General features: G+C 38.5%; 2 protein-coding genes across 2 annotated transcripts in view; one reads left to right on the top strand and one right to left on the bottom strand.

The window, feature by feature from the left end:
- Positions 1–7834: 7834 nt before the first annotated feature.
- Positions 7835–14817, bottom strand: pex3 (peroxisomal biogenesis factor 3). The gene is made up of 12 exons (XM_046061591.1): positions 14604–14817; positions 13501–13632; positions 13106–13187; positions 12815–12858; positions 12503–12624; positions 11206–11272; positions 11025–11079; positions 10574–10712; positions 10418–10488; positions 10211–10333; positions 9840–9936; positions 7835–8815 (listed from the first exon to the last, which is right to left on the bottom strand). The coding sequence occupies exons 1-12, from the start codon at positions 14674–14676 to the stop codon at positions 8732–8734; spliced, it is 1089 nt and encodes a 362-aa protein (XP_045917547.1). The 5' UTR covers positions 14677–14817; the 3' UTR covers positions 7835–8731.
- Positions 14818–16664: 1847 nt separating this feature from the next.
- Positions 16665–20008, top strand: part of adat2 (adenosine deaminase tRNA specific 2) — a 5233-nt gene continuing 1889 nt past the window's right edge. Inside the window, exons 1-5 of the mRNA XM_046061618.1 lie at positions 16665–16926; positions 18087–18191; positions 18618–18768; positions 18853–18959; positions 19228–19300. Coding sequence (XP_045917574.1) covers positions 16831–16926; positions 18087–18191; positions 18618–18768; positions 18853–18959; positions 19228–19300 — 532 coding nt within the window. The 5' untranslated portion in view covers positions 16665–16830. The remainder of the gene's footprint in view (positions 16927–18086; positions 18192–18617; positions 18769–18852; positions 18960–19227; positions 19301–20008) is intronic.

Raw genomic sequence — 20008 nt, forward strand, 5'->3', positions numbered from 1 at the left:
AATTGAATTGAATTGAATGACTCCCAAAATGGCATACCATAAAACCTATATTAATTAATAGCCCAGGCTTTTATTTACTTCAATTGCACAAAACTCTTGCTCAGCAAAGATGGAAAATAGCCTATTACCAGATTGTTTATTTCAACCAGTACTGAATGAATATTACTTGTATAGAAATGATCGGATAACACATCACTTACGAATCATTAAGTTGATCTAGGCTAACCTTAAGAGACAGAGAGAGAGGATGAAAGCGAAAGGTTACTGTAATTAACATGGATACATTTTTATGAAAAACTGTTTTGATTCTTTTGATCGGTGGACCCTTACAGACTAAAGGAATATAAAAGATCAAGGAATGGACACATATTCGAACTTAATGGTCACTCCAAAGGTACTGAGTCACCACTTTTTTCGTGTTCTTCTTCTTGTTTGCCATATCATCAATAAATCGGAAGGAATTATACTTTGGTGCTTGAATTGTGGAGAGTCTAACTAATCTTCCAATGTGCAGCATGTCCATTTTAATAAAATATTTATATTTGTAAGTAGCTCAGAAGTAGCCCAAGTGGGCGACCCGATGGGCTTTAAGAGGTTTTATACATGCAGAGAAACCGTTACTGCATTACATTCGCGGTTGAAAGCTTTTTGCTAGTCGCAAGAGCAAAAAGCTACATACAAGTTTATAACGGACTACAATGTTCTTTGCATGTGACACAATAATAACCTACAGCTGTGCAAAGAACGCTTGTCTTTCTCCCTCTCCATTCTTCCTTTAGCTTCTTGGCTAACAGCTGACTTGAACGACTTGAAGTAACAGTGTTACTTAGATTAGCAACTGTAATAATATTCCTGTTTTGGAAATAGTAATCCGTTACACTACTAGTTACAGGGAAAAGTTATAATATTACATTAACTTGTTACTAAGTAACGTGTTACTGCCCATCACTGATAAGATGCTTGCGCAGACAACCAATACGCCAGTTTTTCTGGTGAGGGCGGGTTTGAAGAAGAAGAAGAAAAGAAGAGGAAAAGATGAAGAAAATGGGAGAACAAAACATAAAACCTTTACCTAAGATCTTTGCTTAGTACTAAAAACTCTTCGGAGAAGATTTCTTAGGAGGTTAAAGTTGGACACGTGACCTCCACTTCTCTATAAACCCCGGCTACGGCAGCTATTTTGTGGACTGAGAGTGCGGCCGCCACCACAAATACAAATAACACATTAGCCTCTATTTTGGCAAAGCATTTGTCAGAATCTGCTTTGCTGTTTAGACTTATTTCACCAAGCAATGAGTATGTCCAGAGAAAAACACACTATTTTCACTGTTTCCTGAACACCAGAGTAGCTTATAAAGATGATTCACAATTTAATGATTAACTAACTGTTTTTCTTTTCTGGGATTTTACCAGCATTTCAATAAAACTCTGCAGCACAACTTGTTTTTCCAAACTCTCTGACAGATAGGAAGTACCTGGCTCCTGTCCATTATATGTTTCCACTTATGCAAACATGGGTCAACGATAGTTCCTACGTGCGTTTAGAAACATAAGTGGCTCAGACGTTTAGCTCAGCGACAGGGGGATTTCCAGCTCTGTGCCACAAACCGGGCAAAGTCGATAACTCACTATGGGGCAAGAACAAACAACACCACAACAAAAGTTCAAACTGTGACACACAGTCATCTGGTGCAGGCTAATTTGAGCTGAACCTGTTTTTGCAGTGTTGAACGTGACTGTCCAGCAGAGCCTTGATGGAAAACTGCCTGTCCGCACCCAGTTCCTCAGCAAATAAAGGCCCGTTTTATGGATCAAAGCCTCCATTCTGTAACTCTGCATGATTCAGCATGTTTATGTGGGGCTTCGGCTCTATTTTGGGAGGCAAAAATTATTTCGTCAGCACGACGAGCCAGATGACACGTTTCATACCCGAGCATCAGACAATCAGCAGAGGAGTGACGTCGGTTTCATCATCTGTTGAGCAGAACAGATCATGAGGTCATGAGGCTGCAGCTGACTGGCAGCACTGTGTTGAAACTCTGAGGAAACCGACTGGAGGTCAACAGATCACACACACTCAGTGTTTCAGACCACACTGGTATCATGTGGCTGTTTGTTAACCATCTGCCAGACAAAGTGTCTATGCGTGCTCTTGTACTGTGCTCTTAGTGTGGACCGTGACAATGAGGACTTTTCTGGAAAGTGAGGACAATTTGTTTTCAAAGGTGTTGTTTGAGGGCTAGGACACGGGTTTAAGGGTTAAGCTTTTAGGTTGAGGCTGGGGAATTAATCATTTCAACAGGGGTCCTCACAAACTGTGACATTGTGGGGACTTTACTCCTGTTTGGGGACAAAAAAAGGTTAACTTTTAATATTTAGAAGGTTCAGACTTGGTTTTAGTGAAATTTAAGATAATAAATGTGTGCGTGCATGAGTCTCAAAGGTCTGAACATAATAAAAAGCTGACCTCAGCAGCAGGAAATTTGTGCTTGTTTAACTTTTTCACGATTTTATTATGTTTCGTATGCAAATCTTGGTTAAAAATTAAACTCTAAGGGCTGATATGAAAAATAATTCTATCTATTTCATGGCAAAGTGCGACAAATTTTAATGTTGTTTGACTTATATTGACTTATAGCTATATTTTATTTATCCGTAGGAGACTGAACATGGATTGAGATCCTCTGGCAGAGGTTTTTTTTCCTGTTTTAAGGTCGAGAGCCAAGACCATGGTGGAGAGTTAAAATCTACAGAGGACAGAGCCTTCAGAGTAAGGGTCCACAAACTTTAATCAGAGAGCTTATTGTGAATTTACTCATGTATTTTGCTTAAATTTACTTGAATTGTCTTTTTACCTTTTTATATACTGGCATTAATTTTGCCTTGTTTTAGCTTTAATCTGGTTCTGTTTGATTTTTTTCTTTTACCTATGAAGTTTTGTTTTGTTGCCTATGTGGGAAGCACTTTGTAACTTGTTTATGAAAAGTGCAGAGTATCACTATGTAAATAAGCTATTATTAAAGTTATGTGTTAAGTTAAGTGTTCAGTTTTCAGTGTTAAGTGTCTCTTTCTGTCTTTTGAATGGACAGTTTGACTCCTATGAGTCCTGTGTTTTATTGTATTAAAGTTAAGTGCCGCCAGAAAAAGATATTTGTCACAGGAAACTTTCGTCACATCAGAAGCCACCAGTTTCTCGCTTAACGATCCTTCAGCAGGTCAGATCACTGATGCAAGAAGGACATCTACAGATTCCTAATGAGTAAACCTAATACATGCAAATAATGCAAACTTTAAACATGGAAAGATTGTAAGAAAGTCAAAAATATACCTCTTACCTCTGAGTGTAATGTAATATGTCATTCTTTTGACCATTTAACCATCCACTCAGAAAGAAAGAAAAAAACACTTTGTCTCTCTTCCTTATAAGGTGATGTCAGAGAGGGTCGGTAGAGAAGATGAAGTCATCTTTTGAGTCACACTCAACCAGGAAGAAAATGAATGTCATTAGTGTCCAGTTACACACACCCTACCTACATGTCTAAAATTACAGTTAAATAAAAATAGATTTTTAGTTCAAAACCTGAGAAAAGGATTTGTCTGAAATATGACAAATCAATAAAGTTGATGATTGATTGGTGCTTTGACGAATCCCCTCTCCTCTCAGCTGCTGTGTTGACCTTTGTACTTCTCACTTGCTTTTAGCAATGTTTTGTCTGCCATCTTATTCCAATGTTTGCATTTCTTGCACTTTTGTCCTGATGAGAATCTTTTCCAACGGCTTCCTCAAAGCTGCACTGAGATCAATTTATCAACCACAATAATTCCTTTTAATTCAAGGTCAAAGAGGACATCTGTGGGATTTTTTTTTGTGTGTGTGTGTGTGTCTCAAAGACAGATAAAACAAAAACATTAAGTTTATGAACATCACATCAATTAATTAAAGAGCAGAATTAATTTTGACTCTAAAAATATTAAGAGATTTATTGTGAAAATGCCTCGAGTGACAGTACATACTTATAAAATAAATATTTGTTATAGTTTTAATTACAGACAGAAGAATCTGTCATTTTAACAATAAATTGATTGATTGATTCAATTTCATCAGGCAGTTAATGGCACAATCTTCCTCCTCCCCAGAGGAAGCAGTCTATCAGGGCATGAAACTAGTCAAGTCAAATACTTCCAACAGGAAGTTCCCCTCGAAAGGCTGATAAGGTGTCAAACAACTGGGACAAGTTTCAAGATACCTGAGTCAAGAGTCTCGACTTGGATGTTTAACTTCAAAGCCGCTGGAAAACAGGTTCATTATATAACTTAAATCTAACTAATCAATTCTCTTTCACTGTCTTTTCCTCTTTGTTTTTGAGGGATGTGAATTCAGTTCTTATTTAGCCATGCCAGCGCTTGTTGCTCTGGGGATTGCAATGTTGTCAGTGTGTCGGTGGATCCAGACTGAAATATTTGAAATATCTCAGCCACTGTTTGACGGATTACCATCTCTTCCTCTGACCGTCCCCTGACTGTCCCTCTTGCGCCACTGTGATGTTGAAATTTGTGGTTTTGAGTGAAATGTCTCAACAAATATAGGATGGATGTCCATGACATTTTGTGCAGACATTCATGTTTCCCTCAGGATGAACTGTAATCACTTTGGTGACTTTTCACCGATGCTACCATCAGGTCAAAACTTATCCAACATCTGCAAAACTAATGACATTCCCATCAGCTCCAGCTATAATTTGTTCTTAGAGCTAATTAGCTAATATTAGCATCCTAATACGCTAAACTAAAACAGTGAACATGATAAACAAACCTGCTTAGTTCAGCATGTTAGCATTAAGCTTTCCATACTGCACAACTACTAAGCAGGCTGTGAATATGTGGTGTGCTCAGCCTGGAAAGGTTAAGTATATTAACTTACGTATAATATAAGTTAAGTTGATGGGCACTGTTATCCTACAATGCAAAGCACAAAGAAAATGGGGGAGCTACTCACAAGTGGAAATTATAAATTGTGAGTGGTGGTGAAAGAGCTCCAGAAAGACCTTGACGGGGGGGGGGGAGTAATAAATCAATGTCATGTCTCGTTATTCCGTTTAACCGGCAGTGTCATTCTGAAGTCAGTATGCCTCAGAGAAAAAGAGCTTAAATATAAAAAACATATCTGGAACACTGGGCTCTATTACATAGAAACCTAGTTCATGAATTACAATTAACTTGTCCAACTTATTTCCATTGTCAATAACTGCCACAAATCTTTAACTCTGACAACAGCTGTATAATACATCCCTTGACTTTGTCACAACGTATCACACCACCAGGCTAAATAATGACCGGGTTTCTACTGTAAAACAGAGCCAAATCGGTTTCATCACTTTATGGGTAAGCTTCACCAAACATGGTGTCTTTCTCTTTTAGGAGGTCTGTTACATGATGCAATGCATTAAAAGGACTGAGTTAATGTTATAGTACAGCTGAAAAGATGAAGAAGTTAATCTCGTCATCTTCTCCATAAAAACTTCAATGGAAACAAACAACTGTCTTTTGAATTCCACACCCAGCTCAACTTTGATTATGGAAAGGTCATATTTCCATTTTAAAAATAGATTTTCTTTCCTAATTCATTAATCAGTAATTAAGAGATAGCATCATCCTCTCACATGTTGTAACTCAGAGCTTTTACAGCACCGTGGATTATTTTCCAAGACCAGTATTTTCCAATGAACTGCAGCCTATTTTATGTTTTGATGAAACAGTTTCCTGCTGCAGCAGGGCGCCCCCTGTTGATGCACTAACTTCCTGTTAACTGTTGGATAATTGGCTTGAAGCGTCGAAGTAAAAAGCCCAAACTACTACTATTTTTGTTAAATAGGTGAAAGGGTCATCTATTTAACAGAAAATAATTTGTAGTTTGGCCATTTAAAACTTCAAACACAGATTAAGGAATCACAAAACGACAAATGTATATGAAATCACATTTTACTTTTATTTCACCTCCTACCAACATTTCAGCTGTCATTCGGGGTATTATGTTTCAAAAGGCATGACATCGTTGATCACATACAGAGATTTACAGAGTCACATGACATGTTTTTATTATGTAATCCAGGGACCAGGAACAAACTTGAACTGTCACCTGATGTTTTCTCATCTCCTGACAAGGAAACTCTGACAAAACAATCAGCTACAGACAAGACTTCAGGAGGTGGACTTCATTCTCTCCACAAGCTGGTTTCTGGTGAATCCCACGTGCCACCAAGCTGTACAACCATTTTCCAGTTTCCTGACATCAATCATGATATACAAACTTGGCTTTACTTCATTATTTTATCATTTGACATGGGCTGAATGCAACTTTTAATTCTTATAATTTTGTTATGGAGTTCCTGATGGGTGGATGAATGAACTGTCAGTTGGAGACAAAATGTCCACTTTCCATTACACTTAGCCAACCCCGCCCGTGTGGCACTGAGGTGGGACAAATCAAAGCTTGAGTAGTATTTGTCAGAGTAGTAAAGTAATGCTCTGAGGGGGTACTACTGTGATTACAGATACCTGGATGATGTAATCACAGTAAACAGTTGACATGATTTAGAGTAAATGAAGGTAAAGAATTCACAAGTAAAACCCATCACTGACAAATCAGTTTGCTTGGATGAAACTCTGACTTGTGATATAATAAATATTATAAAACATTTATTTTTTATTAATATTATTTTATTTTAATATAATAAAAACTGCATTCAGCTCATTTCACTGACTCCTAGGGAATACAAGTGCTTCATATTTTCATCTCTGCTCTACCAATAACTGATTAGTTGAATCAGGTGCGTTAAGCTCAGCTCTCGATTGACCACACCTGATTTACAAAGCTCATCACATCTTGGCTTTGGATAACAGTGCTGTTTTGTTTTGTTTTTTTTTTTTACACACAGAAGGCGCTAAAAACCATTTCAGCTTTTCAAGAAGTCACATTATGTACAAATTAAATGAGAAAACACACGTCAAACAAACAGAAATGGGTCAAACACTTCTCTACGCATCATCCGCCATCAATGAGAAAAATAATGACAATGCTGTTTGGCTCTCAAATACTGATCATAGACAGTTAAATAAAACTTTAGATGTTATTAGTCATTTTAGGATCCAAACCGGGATGCAACATCAATAATACCGATTGTTAATTTAATGGTAAGGTATGCGATTCTGGAGGAATCAATCCAACACCATGACTAATACCATGATATAGAGCGAACTACACAGAAAGTAATGTTAACTAACTTCAGCCAAGTTGTGGGTTAGCAATCTGTCGCTACAGTTGCAGAGAGGACCAGACGGACCCAGAACCAGCAAACCAGCTCCAGGCACACAAAACTCTCCTGCTACTAGAGCTGACATCCCAACAACAGCATGTCTTGGCAAACTAGAAAGTAAGCTGAATGTCCGTGAGCAAGTCATTTAACGTTACTGACCCACAGATCATGGCTGGAATAGTGTTGTGTTTCTACTTTTTAGTAAAGTTCTTCATATAAAGAAAGATAAAAGGATCACAACGCAGAGGGATTCTTCCACCAGCTGAAGAAGAGTGACACCTTCTGGGGGAAAAAAGGAATTACACTGTGAAAATAGGTTCTCCAGGTTAGACACCTGGATTAAATGCTTCAAAACAGAGATTAATAGACTGATATCAGAACAGAGCTCCTTGTTTTCAGAACATTTAAGTCTGTATGCAATTCATGGGTGACATTTCCACTCTGCCCGAGAAGAAGTGAAGGGCTGTGTTTTTGAGTGGAAAAAGAGCAACTACACAAAACTGCAGTTGGACTGATGCAAATTTGTTAATATTGGTGTTTTATTAAATAAGATTTTGACCACTTAAAAAGGTCCTCCTCCTCTGATAAGTTGCTGTTAAGACTACATATTTAATTTCAAATGAATCAGTGACATCGGTTTTGCTAATACAACATTTTGTTTGAAGTTATCCCACAAATTGCTGCAGATTTTTTCTACCAACAAGACAAGAAAATACAAAAATGGTCAAATATAAAATCACTGAATATTAGCAAAAACAGAAAACAAATCCCCACCGTGTATTCCTCAGCCCACACACATCTCTACCACCTGGATTAAGTTGTGAAAAAAAAAAAAAAAAAAAATCTTTACTCTTTGTAAACTCTTCTGATGTCTAAAACCTGCCAATGTGCAGACCGAACAGCTCGAAACGTGACCAGACATAAAACACCACTGCTGATGGAAAGTGGAAAATCATCCTAAAATCTGCAACATAATAAACTGAATATATTTCAGTATCCTCTTGTTGAAAAAGTGGAGAGCAGCTCTGAACGGTAGTGACCGATCCTTCACCACACTGACAGTGTCAGTGTGTTTTCCCACCTTATGGTAAATAACACCGCATTATCAGGTTAAATATGGCTGCAATTCCCAAGATGCAGCGGCCCCTGGTGTTAAATACAGATTCTGCTGTGACTACAAACCGACCACAAGTCTTTTCTTCTTCCACCACTTCAATAATCCAAAATGGCGCCGTTCAGACGAGACACAGATGCTCCCGTTGCGGACATTTCAGAGTGAAAAGTCTGCAGGATTTGGGGGGAGAAAAGTGTCTCATGAAAAGAAAGGAGGGATTAACAGTCCAGGAATTATATAATTTTTGTTTCCATCCCTCTTTTCTTCCTCTTGAATTCTCCCTCTTCTTATCATGCTTGGCTGATTATTTCTGCAGCTCCTGCGGCGTGCTGAACGTCTCATAAACGTTGGCCGCAAACTCCTTTACCTGGTCGTTCATCAGCAAGTCCTGAGAGAGAGACCGACAGAAAGTTTGAGATACTGACAGAGAAGTAATACACAGACAAGAAAAGACTGATCATATTTATTCTGCTTAATGTGTCTTGATGTGTATCTGATATATTGCCTGATAAAGAATCACCCATCAGTATTTTTGGGGATAATAAACTAATGTATCATACTGCAGTTGTAACAATGTCACATTGTGCCTTCTGTCTAAAGTGCTCAAAAATACAGGATATATATATATATATATATATATATATATATATATATATATATAAATAATCAATAACTAACATAATATTTACAGAGTCAGTAGTGCTGGGTATTGCTGATACAACAACTTTAAAGTTTTGATACCAGAATGAGCAAAATATTTAAACATTTCCTATAAAACCACTCCTATAATTCAACTAAAGAAGAAATAATATCGGAACACAGGTAGCAGTAACTTTGCCTGAATAAAATAATGTCTAAAATGTAAATGCACATATTATTTAAATACTGACTGTTAAAAGAATACGTAAAGAAGATTATGATCTGACCAGACATTAGATGCCAGGTTTTGATATTTTATTTTGGTGCAGTTTCTGATACTCGCTGCTACTACCAAAAAGGTAGGTTGTTACTAGGTTGTTAATAAAAAAGGTTGTTAATAAACAACTCAAAACCACATTTAAAGGAGGTTAACGTTTTGTAACAGATCTTTTGTCCTCTCTTTTAGTTGAGTTAAGTGCACATTAATAACATATTTACTCTTATCTGATCAGAGAGCTGCAGGTGCTGATCATCTGTTTGATTATCACAAAACAAACACACCAAAACTGCTGCTTTGTGCCAACTGGCTGGCTGTGGACCATTAGCAACAAGTCTACTTGGCTTTAAAATTTGGTTGGTTGAGTATTTCACCATCTTTTAATGCTAGAACACAAACGGAAATATTAACAGGTGAACGACAGCGTCCCATTTCTGCTGAAGGTTTCTCTGTTTCTCCACTAAGATGTTTGTGTGTGACTGAAACCTGGCTTCACCTGAACATAGTGGCTGGGAGTCTCGCTGCAGATGGTGTTGATCTGACCGTTGATGATGGGGATGATCTTCGCCAGCGGCAGACTGACTGCGGACAGACTGGACACACAGACGCAAAAGAGTTATGCAGAGGTCAATGTCAAGCTCTGTGCCTGGACTTCAACAACAATAAACATTCTGCAGCAGTGACCAAAAAAAACTGGACAATAAAGGTTTCTGGCATGAATCTGAAAAGCTGGTGAGAGGTTTGGCAGGTAAATGATTTGTTTTGTTACTTAATATCACACATAATTGGTGATGAAGTAGTTTTGAACAAACAACTGAAGCTGCATCTATTTTTCGCTGTATCTATTGTGTCAGTCAAACAGCTGACCTATCAGGTGCAGAGCTGGGGGCGGAGTCACCGGGAGGTGGGCGGAAGAACTCGGCCAGGTTGTCAAGAAGACGAGAGAAGCCCCGGTTCAGACAGGTGTTCAAGACGGTAGTGAAGTCTGGACTGGAGTCACAACGAACACACGTCAGAATCACAAAACACACAAGTGTACAAACAGATGACGAACAAATACTCTATGGTGTTTACCTTTCCAACATGTCTCTAGTCTCGTTTAACAGTCTGATGGTCACAGCGTCGTTTTCTGTCAACCCACACGCCTGGACAGAAGAGAAGAGAGTGTTTGTTAAATACCCAGATGTTTTATCTGTGAACATTGCCGTGCATCATTCTCTGTGTGGCGACCTGGTCAGCGAGCGCGTTCTCGTCGTCAGCCAGCATGTACCAGGACAGCGGCCGCTCAGAGCCGGCCTCCACCTCCGCCCTGATCCAGCTCAACTGCTGCTCCAACTCCAGCATAGACAGGCTCTGCTTCAGAGACATGCTGGAAACCAACAGAAAGTGAATCAACAGCTATTTAGATCATTGATTGAACATGTTATGTCGCTTATTAAGCAAAACATTTTCTCATTCAAGCCTCCAAAATGTGAGGCTTTGCTGTTTTTCTCTGTTTTACATCATTGTAAATTGAATATGTTGGTTGTTTTGGACTGTTGGTTGTGATTTGAAAATGTCCCCTGTGGTTCTGGCAACTTGTGTTTCTCTATTTTCTGACATTTTATAGTTTCAACAATTAAAAGACTAACCAAAAAAATATTACTGCAAATAAAAATAATCATTAAGTACAGGCACTCACCCTCCCAGAGAGTTCTGCACAGCTTTCTTCACTACTGTCATCAACTCTGTCAAACCTGCAGACAGACAGGGGTCAGAAGTGCAGGTGTAAGAAACTGACTGGTGTAGCGAGGTAAAAAAGGCTGAAGAGGGTTAAACAGCATTGTGCTCTTATCAGATCTGTGTGTGAGTCACCATCCTACCATCTCCCAGTAGATGTTGAATACTAGACAGGTACTGCTGCTGGACGTCTGGGGGAGCCAGGGGAGTCTGAAAGAAAAACCACAAATACATGCACAAATAAATCTAAAATATCATAGAAATTTCTGATATAACTTCAGCTCTAAACAAAAGCTTCGAACATTTTGAGCCTTTCAAACCCCACTGAAACCCCCCGCAAACCTTCCTTTGCAACACTAAAACTTTAAAACTACAGTGCAGGAGTTTTACATTTAATAATAATAAATAAACATCAGTTACATTCAAGCCCTCACCAAACAAGTTCACACAATGCTGATTGAGCCGATCACTGCCAGGTAAATCTCTCTGTATTCACAGTATACCAGAGGTTTTAAATCTTGTCTGTGGCAACATTCCCACGCTGGTGACCCTGCAGTGATGCAGCTCAGTATGGCAGAGCCTATACGTCATAAGCTCATGTTGAAAGTGTTGTGTAATTACTGTCACTGTCAGAAGGGGGAGACGAAAGCTTAAGGTTTAAGAGGTTTAAGGTTTAAACCAATTATTTCAGGTGGTAAAGTTATGCAGGCGTAAACATAAATTCAATCTTCAAACCCTCCTTTCAAATCAAACAGCTTTTCCTCACTTACCTGATATTTCATTGGTTTACACTTACTCATGGCTTCCAAGCAAAGGTTGTATGTTGCAAGGTTTTTATATGGAGGGAAGGAACCAATCATAAGACACCCTGGATAACTGTTGATTTTATCATGAGACTACTAGGATAAATCTGCAGGACAAAAATTACTGCTTAGACTAGAGCTGCAATGGATGGTGGGTTGGTTGATTGATTAGTAAATTATTAATTTAGATGAGCTGATTGAAGTCGTATATTAAGCATTCGCTGGTTCCAGCTTCTCATGTGAGGATTGTTATATCATCGTAAACTAAACATCTTTGGGTTTTGGGTTATAAGTCAGACAAAACAAGACATTTAATGATGTCACCTAGCACCTGAAACATCTGACAGACATGTCTCAATATTTTGACATTTATAGACAAAAATCAGCAGACTAGTTGAAAATGAAAAATAACCGTTAGCTGCAGGCTGAGCTGAGACCTCAAATATTTGTCTCAAACTGAATAATATGGACAAGATAAGGAAGTCATAGCACTAAATATCTGAGAAACACAGAGCTACTTCTCCACAACCTTAAACACAACGTGAACAGCAGAAACTAACATCACTGCATTACAGCGACTACTGTGATCTTACAGGCTCGATAAGTGAAAGAGGCGTACACATGCTGTGTTCCTCACCGTCGTGTTCTTGCCTATAGAGTTGTCCAGGTACAGGTATCCTCCTATGATGTTCAGCTGGACTCTCAGCAGAACCACCAGCATGCAGGTGCTGTACACCGCCACGATGGTGCGAGTGAAACCTGAACAAGACAACAGGTTTCACACGTTTGTGATCGAATGTTGGCTCTAGAATCTCAAGTAAAAAAACTAAACTATTTAAGTCGGCAATTCTTCTGTATTTGTGAGTATTTTAAGGGATTGTTTAAAGATTAGTGACACTACAGTGTGGGTGACTGTTTAGCGACGTCTGATGTGAAGAACAAAACTTACTGATGATTTTTAAGTCATCCCAGATTTCCAGCTTGTTGGCTGGTCTGTGAGATGATCAGAGAGAAGAATAAGCATTGTTACCGTTTTGCGACTCACATTGCACTTCACAGCAAACTTTCTATTTCAAGATGGGTTTTGAAAAACACCTAATATATACGAATATTTGGGTAAAATTATGATAGAAGGAAGAAAATCTTTGCTAGCTTTGAACTTAATGTGTAAAATTGTGTGCAAGTGGATTAGAAATCATCTGATCTATTGGATCTGACAGCAAAAGGCATTTCTACTCACTTGGTCTTGAGTAGTGCAGTGAGGCTTTCTGAATTCAGTTGATTAATGATGGCTTCCTTCAGTGGAGGGAGCATGGACAGCACTGCAACACAAAAACACACTTAAGAGTACAAAAAGTCAAATCCAAACTGTTTTAATGTGAAAAACCAAGAATGAGCAATCTGTAAACATTTCCTACCAGCAACCAAAAGGATTTTAAAAGCACTATTAAAGTTAAATTAAAGTGCATATGTTGTACTTCTTCCAACTCCTTTTCACAAATAGAGGTTAAACAGGTGTTTTAAGTACTGGAAATGACAGAGTTTTGTTTTGTTGTTCATTTGTTTTTTACCACCATTTAATTTATGTTCAATCATTCAATCAATTACACAGAAGGAGAAGCGTAAAGTCATTACCGGTCATGTTGCAGGTCCTCAGGTTGCTTTCAAAGTGAAATTGTCGTCTGGCCTGAGCGATGTACTCCGTCGCCTCCTTCTCCTGGATGTCCCTAATCTTCTTCTGCGCATATTTACCCAGGAAGTATAGTCCTAGGGGAGGATTGCCAACAAATAATAAGTAGTACTACAATACAAAGCACAGAAAATAACCCCTAGCCATCAATCACACTTCAAGATGAGTCTGAACTGCATGTAGGTTCACCAGCAATTTGCTGAAGATATATTTTGGAATAGATGCTGCCAACAGAACATAGTCTTTTATTTGTATTCTTAAATGTGATCCTTTTCATGTAAAGAAGTCACGGTAAAAAAAAACAACACACTTCTTCTGATGTGTGTTTCTCCATTTTATTTAGCCTGAAACCCATTCAAACTTTCTTTCCTTAGGCATTTTATGATGACAACTCTGAGTGCCAAAATCAAGACAAATCCAACCTATCAATGACTTTCAACGCTACGATTTAATTGCTTGGTTAACTATCACTTGATAAGACAACACCTGGCCAACCTGCACTCTAATCCAATGTTCACATCCTCACATTACAGGAGCTTTGCGATAACTAAGTACCGTGTGTAAACATTTAGAGGCCATATGTGCTGCCCTCATGTTTGGAACGTCACGCCAAACTTCTTTCAACTTTCTTGCAATTGCTTATTGACAAATCCTCAGATAAAATATAAGTAAATAGACAAATTATTTTTACCGCAATAGACACCCGATACAGCGTTACTTTCAGTCAAATGTGTCGGCTGGTCTTCCACAGTTCTTTTCTATTAACCTTATAATGTTGGTTAAAGTAACGTCACACCTGGTGAGTTGTCTGAGTAGAGTTAACGTTATCGTTAAGTTGGAAGTTATACTGCTTGGTGCATAATATATATGCCGAAGTAAAGTTACAGACTGCTTGATTCCTAAAAGCTCTTATTATACATTTTCAAAAGCGTAAATTCTACCGGTAAGTGAGAAAATATGATATATTTCATATTTTTTCAATGGAGTCAGGTGAGCTGCTAAAGTTATTAGCTAGCTCAGAAGCACACCAGTGAATAACGTTAGTTACCTCCAACTACAGCTCCGGTGAAAATTAATTTCCTTTTGTGGCGTTTAACAAAATTCCAGACGGATGAAAACATCCTTGGACAGTGATGAGTTCTCGGCACACCGTCGTTTTAACTTTGCGCAGACTGTTTTATGGACATTTTATCGGGAGATTTTCAGCTAGCTAGCAACACCTAGCTACAATGCTAACTGTCAAAAGTGCCGAAGCACGTCGTTCAAAGCAGGCCGAGCAAATTATGTGACTTCCGGTTAGGATTTTCAAAATAAAACGCGAATTGAGCTCTAAACAGCGCTTCATGACGATTACATGTAATTGAAGTCATGAACAAGCGACCAAGATATATAAAAAATAATGATGTCAGTGCTCTCTGGTGAAAAATAGACTTTGTAGAAACACTGTTTCTAAAATACCTTAAACATATCTTCTTCAAATTCTTGTTACTCGTTGATCGAAGTTATTTTATTTATATATTAAAGTCAGTCAGTCAGTCAACCTGGAGTCAAGTCAATGAGACAATTGGAGGTGTTGGTTACAGCTCCCCAGCCCTATTAAAACCACACATCAATTTTAATTTTGTGTTTATGTGTTTGTCTATTGTTGTGATTTAGATGAAGCTCCAATCAAATTTTATGACCAATTGATACGGAAATTCAGGTAATTCCGAAGGGTTCACATACTTCTTAAATTTGCCGGATTCTCATTCTTCATATAAAAAGTTTAATAAATGCAGTTTGATAATGTGAAGAACATTGTCCTATTTCTTCTTTACATTGACATGTTGCAATGAGAATTTCAATATGTATGGTGAAGATGGAGATAAAGATAAATTTGAGTTGAAGTAGAGACACTAAAATGCTTATATTGTGCAAAACTCACCAGAGCTCACCTCTAATAAGAGAGCTTTTGGCTGTTTTACAACAGAAATGCAAAAGAAATTATGGGATGTGAAAATTAAACATGGTTTTTGACTCCCTCATTTTACATGCTTTTCATTACCAGCGCACAATGAATGAAAAAATCATGGTCAAAATGACAAATTAGCCTATGAGCTCATATAGACTCTTGCGTCTCAGAATCTTACAACATTGTGAAAAAGTTTTTTTTTTTTTTTCCATAATTGAATTCAAAAAGTAAAACTTTCACATATTTTAGATTCCTTACATGTAAAGAGAAATATTTCAGGCTTCATTTTTTGTTTTAATCTTGGCGATTACAGCTCGTGGAAATCAAAAATCCATATCTCAAAAATATGAATAACACAGAAATGTTGAATTGACAAGAGCCTTTAATCTCTCAATCTGGTTCAGTACACACAACCAGTCTGCTGTCGTTGGTTCATGCAGTGTCTGGAAATTTTAGAGCACTTCATGCCTACATCAGCTGACAAATTTTTATGGAGATGCTGATTTTCTTTTCCAGCAAGACTTGGCAAAATCTAATAGCCTAACTGGTTTGTTGACCATGGTATAACTGTGCTTAGTTGGCCAACCAACTCCCCTGACCTGAACCCCATAGAGAATCTATGGAGTATTGTCAAGAGGAACATGAGAGACACTAGACCAACAATGCAGATAAGCTGAAGGCCGCTATCAAAGCAACCTGGGCTTCCATATCCCCTCAGCAGTGCCACAGGCTGATTGCCTCTATGCCACGCAGCACTGTTGAGGTAATTCATGCAAAAAGAGCCCCGACCAAGTACTGAGTACATAAAGTAACATTTTTTCAGAAGGTCGACATTTCTGTATTTTACATCCTTTATTCTAATATTCTAACAGTTTTAGACATGATTTTTTTTTTATTTCCATGAGTTGTACACTGTAATCATCAAGGTTAAAACAAAAAAGGTCTGAGAGTTTCACTTTTTGGCTTAAATTACAAGGGAAAAAATGAACTTTTTCACGATTTGCTCATTTTTTGAGATGCACCTGTACACGTGAGCAAGACGAAAACGGTTCCATGCTTGAAAAATACATTTAATAAATTATGCTTTTATTTTATCCGCATTTCCGGTGTACATCCAGCCAACTGTAATCGACTTGACGCACAGAATAAAGCGTGATGCGCGGTCACGTCTGGAACTGGTCCGTCCCGTATTATCTTCCCCCTGCCGGTGTACCTGTATGGCGTGGAAACTACAGCGGACACCATCGTAGCAAAACAGTGAAGAAATAATCTATAAATCTTCATTAAATAATAATATGACCTTTGTTAAGTAGTAGTATTTGCCATGGGAAGAGAGGAGGGCAGTAAAGCTGATTCGGCGGAGAGTTTCCACCCGAGTGATGAGGAAATAGAGACGTGGATGGCCAGCGCTTTCGACATGGTTAGTGATAATCTGTCAACATTTCAGCCTAGTAACTTTGACTAAGTCTTTGTTTGAGTTGTTTTTAAAGATTTCAAGAACAAGTGTAAACAGTAGTGAAATAAAATTAATGAAAAAGACAAAACAAAGATGAAAATAATGACAATGAAACACAATAAAATTGATATAAAAGCTGTAATGATAGAGTGAAATAAAAGCTGGACTAGAATCCAAATAAAATAGATTAAAAAGATATAATCTATGAGTGGGATTAAAAAATATAATAACAAGATAAAAGATAAAATAAGAATAACAATTTACAACATAAATGCAATAAAATAAGTGAATAATCAAGAACTTTCTTTAATTATAGCCAGGCTGTTTTTAAGCACTTCCAGCTGCTCAGATCCTCAGGCAGACTGTTCCAGCGGGTCAGGTCATAAAAGCTGCTTCATTATAGTCCTGCACTTTTGAAACAACATACAGACTCGGGCCGGAGGACGTGAGGGGGCTGTACAGGCTCATACACTGTGAGCATGTGAGACATATATGCGGGGCAAGACCACTATGTGCTTTAAAAATAAGTAAAAGAGTTTTAAATTCAATATGGAAACTGAGAGGCAACCAATGTAAGGACTTTAAAACAGTAATGTGTTCTCTTCTTCGGGCTCTGTTAAGAAGTTGGACTGCTGGCTTCTGAGTCGGCTGTAGGAGATCATTAAAGCGGTCCAGTGTGCTTTAGTCTCTCTGTGTCACTCAGAGAGAGAAATAGTTCCAGTTTAGTAATTTTTATGAAGTGATTTAAAAAAAAGAATTAGTTGCAAACCCCACATGAGGTTTAGGCTTGTTGGCTTTGGATAAGTCCATGGGACATACATTTTGTGACCAGTTTTCTCTGTCTTTCAGTTTTATCCTGGTTGAACTGTAAAAAGTTTTATGACATCAGAAATTAATATCTAGAATACTTTAAAAAATGGCCCTATGATATCAGGAGACATGTGAAGTTGTGTGACAGTGGCACAACAATGGAAAGAGATGCTGTGTCTCCTGATAACATCACAGAGGGCCAACATATATATACTGTATATATGTTATACCGTTTTATTCTCTTTCTGTTTAAACCTTCTGACTCTACATGTGTAGCTGCTGTGTGTTATCCTGCTGTAAATGTTTTGCTGCAGGCCAAAGATGCTCTGGAGAATGGCGAGGTGCCGGTTGGATGTCTGATGGTCTACAATGATGAAGTTGTGGGGAAAGGACGGAACGAAGTCAATGAAACCAAAAATGTAGGAAAAATTAAGTAATGTGCTGTCTCTAAACAAACTCCAGTTGTTTTATGGTTTTTATGTGTGAGACTTAAACTTAAGGTTGAGCCCCATGTAGAAATCTGTCAGTTATAACATTGCTGTCGTGTCAGTAAAATCACAAGCTTGTATAGTCACCAAACCACCACGATAACTTGGTAAACTCAATGTGCTTTACACAAGCACAGTGCATAGAAAGAATATTGACCACTGAAGCTTTCGGTATTTAAAGTTCCACTTATCGGTATTTATAAACAGTGCTGATATTTTATCCAGCAGGATAAAATAAAAGGATGGTTGCAGGAGCTCTTAAAACCTTCATTTTCAAAGGGAGTTTGGCGTTAGGTATATCCAGCTCGAAGAGAACGTGCCACCTAACCTGTGTGTGTTTCTGTTTGTGTGTGTTAGCCGACTCGCCACGCTGAGATGGTGGCCCTGGACCAGCTCCTGGACTGGTGTCGCCGCAGCAGCCTGGATGTGAGCAGCGTGTGCCAGCGAACGGCCCTGTACGTCACCGTAGAGCCATGCATCATGTGTGCTGCAGCCCTGCGCCTCCTCTGTATCCTCCCCCAACCCGTGTGTGTGTGTGTGTGTGTGTGTGTGTGTGTGTGTCGACAGCTGTTGTTCCTTTACCAGCTGTCAGATATCCCAGTGGTTGTGTACGGCTGCAGCAACGAGCGGTTTGGAGGCTGCGGTTCAGTTCTAGACGTTTCCTCTGAAAACTTACCTCAGACCGGGACAACGTTCAAGGTCTGTTTGTCCCTGGTATTTTTATTTATTTATGTTTGTACAATTGCTGTTTGTTGTTTGTGTGTTTTGTGTTTGGAGAGTACTACACTGTGATGTTTGTGGGTGATTTCAGCCCCTGCAGCCAGGTTCCAACATCTGGTGGATAGCCTTCCCAGAAGAGTAGAGTCTGTGATAGCAGCAGTTTGGTGCTCATGGTTTCGCACCGACATGTTCGGCTGTCCGGAGACTTTTGACCTCATGGTGTACATTACTGTGTGTGTGTTTTCAGTGTGTTTCAGGTCACAGAGCAGAAGAAGCTGTAGAGATGCTGAAGACTTTCTACAAACAGGAGAATCCAAATGGTGACCAGAAACCATCTTCTTCTCTTCTTTTTGATTTTCATTTGTTATTTTTTCCTTTTAATCACATTTCTTTTAATATTTTCTTTTATAGTTTAGTTTTTTATGCTGTTTCTCACAAACATTTTTCATTTCTTTACTATTCTCTCTAGGGCTCGCGCGGTGAAGTAATTTCCCCCGCGGTAACATGTTTGGGCTCAACAACGAGCTATGTAGTATTATCGCATCATCAATGAAGTAATTTGGTGCCAGGAAGTTTAGGAAGTATTGCGTGTCTGTAAACAACTATGTCTCTTCGTTCTGTCCAGTTAAATATGGTGCGCCTCAGGGGTCGGTCTTAGGACCCATTTTGTTTTCCTTGTATCTGCTTCCCCTTGGACATATTATCCATAAACATGGCATTTCTTTTCATATTTATGCTGATGACACACAAATATACTTGCCCGTCAGATCCACAGACCCTGGAATGCTGAGTTCACTTAACAACTGCCTTTGTGAAGTTAAAAAATGGATGTCAAATAATTTCCTCCAGCTGAACTCAGACAAAACAGAAATCCTGGTCATCGGGTCCCAGCAGATGGCAAATCAAATACTGCCATCTGCTGGTTCCCTAGTAAATCACATTAAGCCTGTGGCAAAGAACCTTGGTGTTTGGTTTGATAGTAATTTAAATTTCGAGCAGCACACCACAAAGCTTGTTCAATCATGTTT

The sequence above is a fragment of the Micropterus dolomieu genome, linkage group LG10 (assembly GCF_021292245.1).
Source record: "Micropterus dolomieu isolate WLL.071019.BEF.003 ecotype Adirondacks linkage group LG10, ASM2129224v1, whole genome shotgun sequence".
In the NCBI taxonomy this organism is placed as follows: Eukaryota; Metazoa; Chordata; class Actinopteri; order Centrarchiformes; family Centrarchidae; genus Micropterus; species Micropterus dolomieu.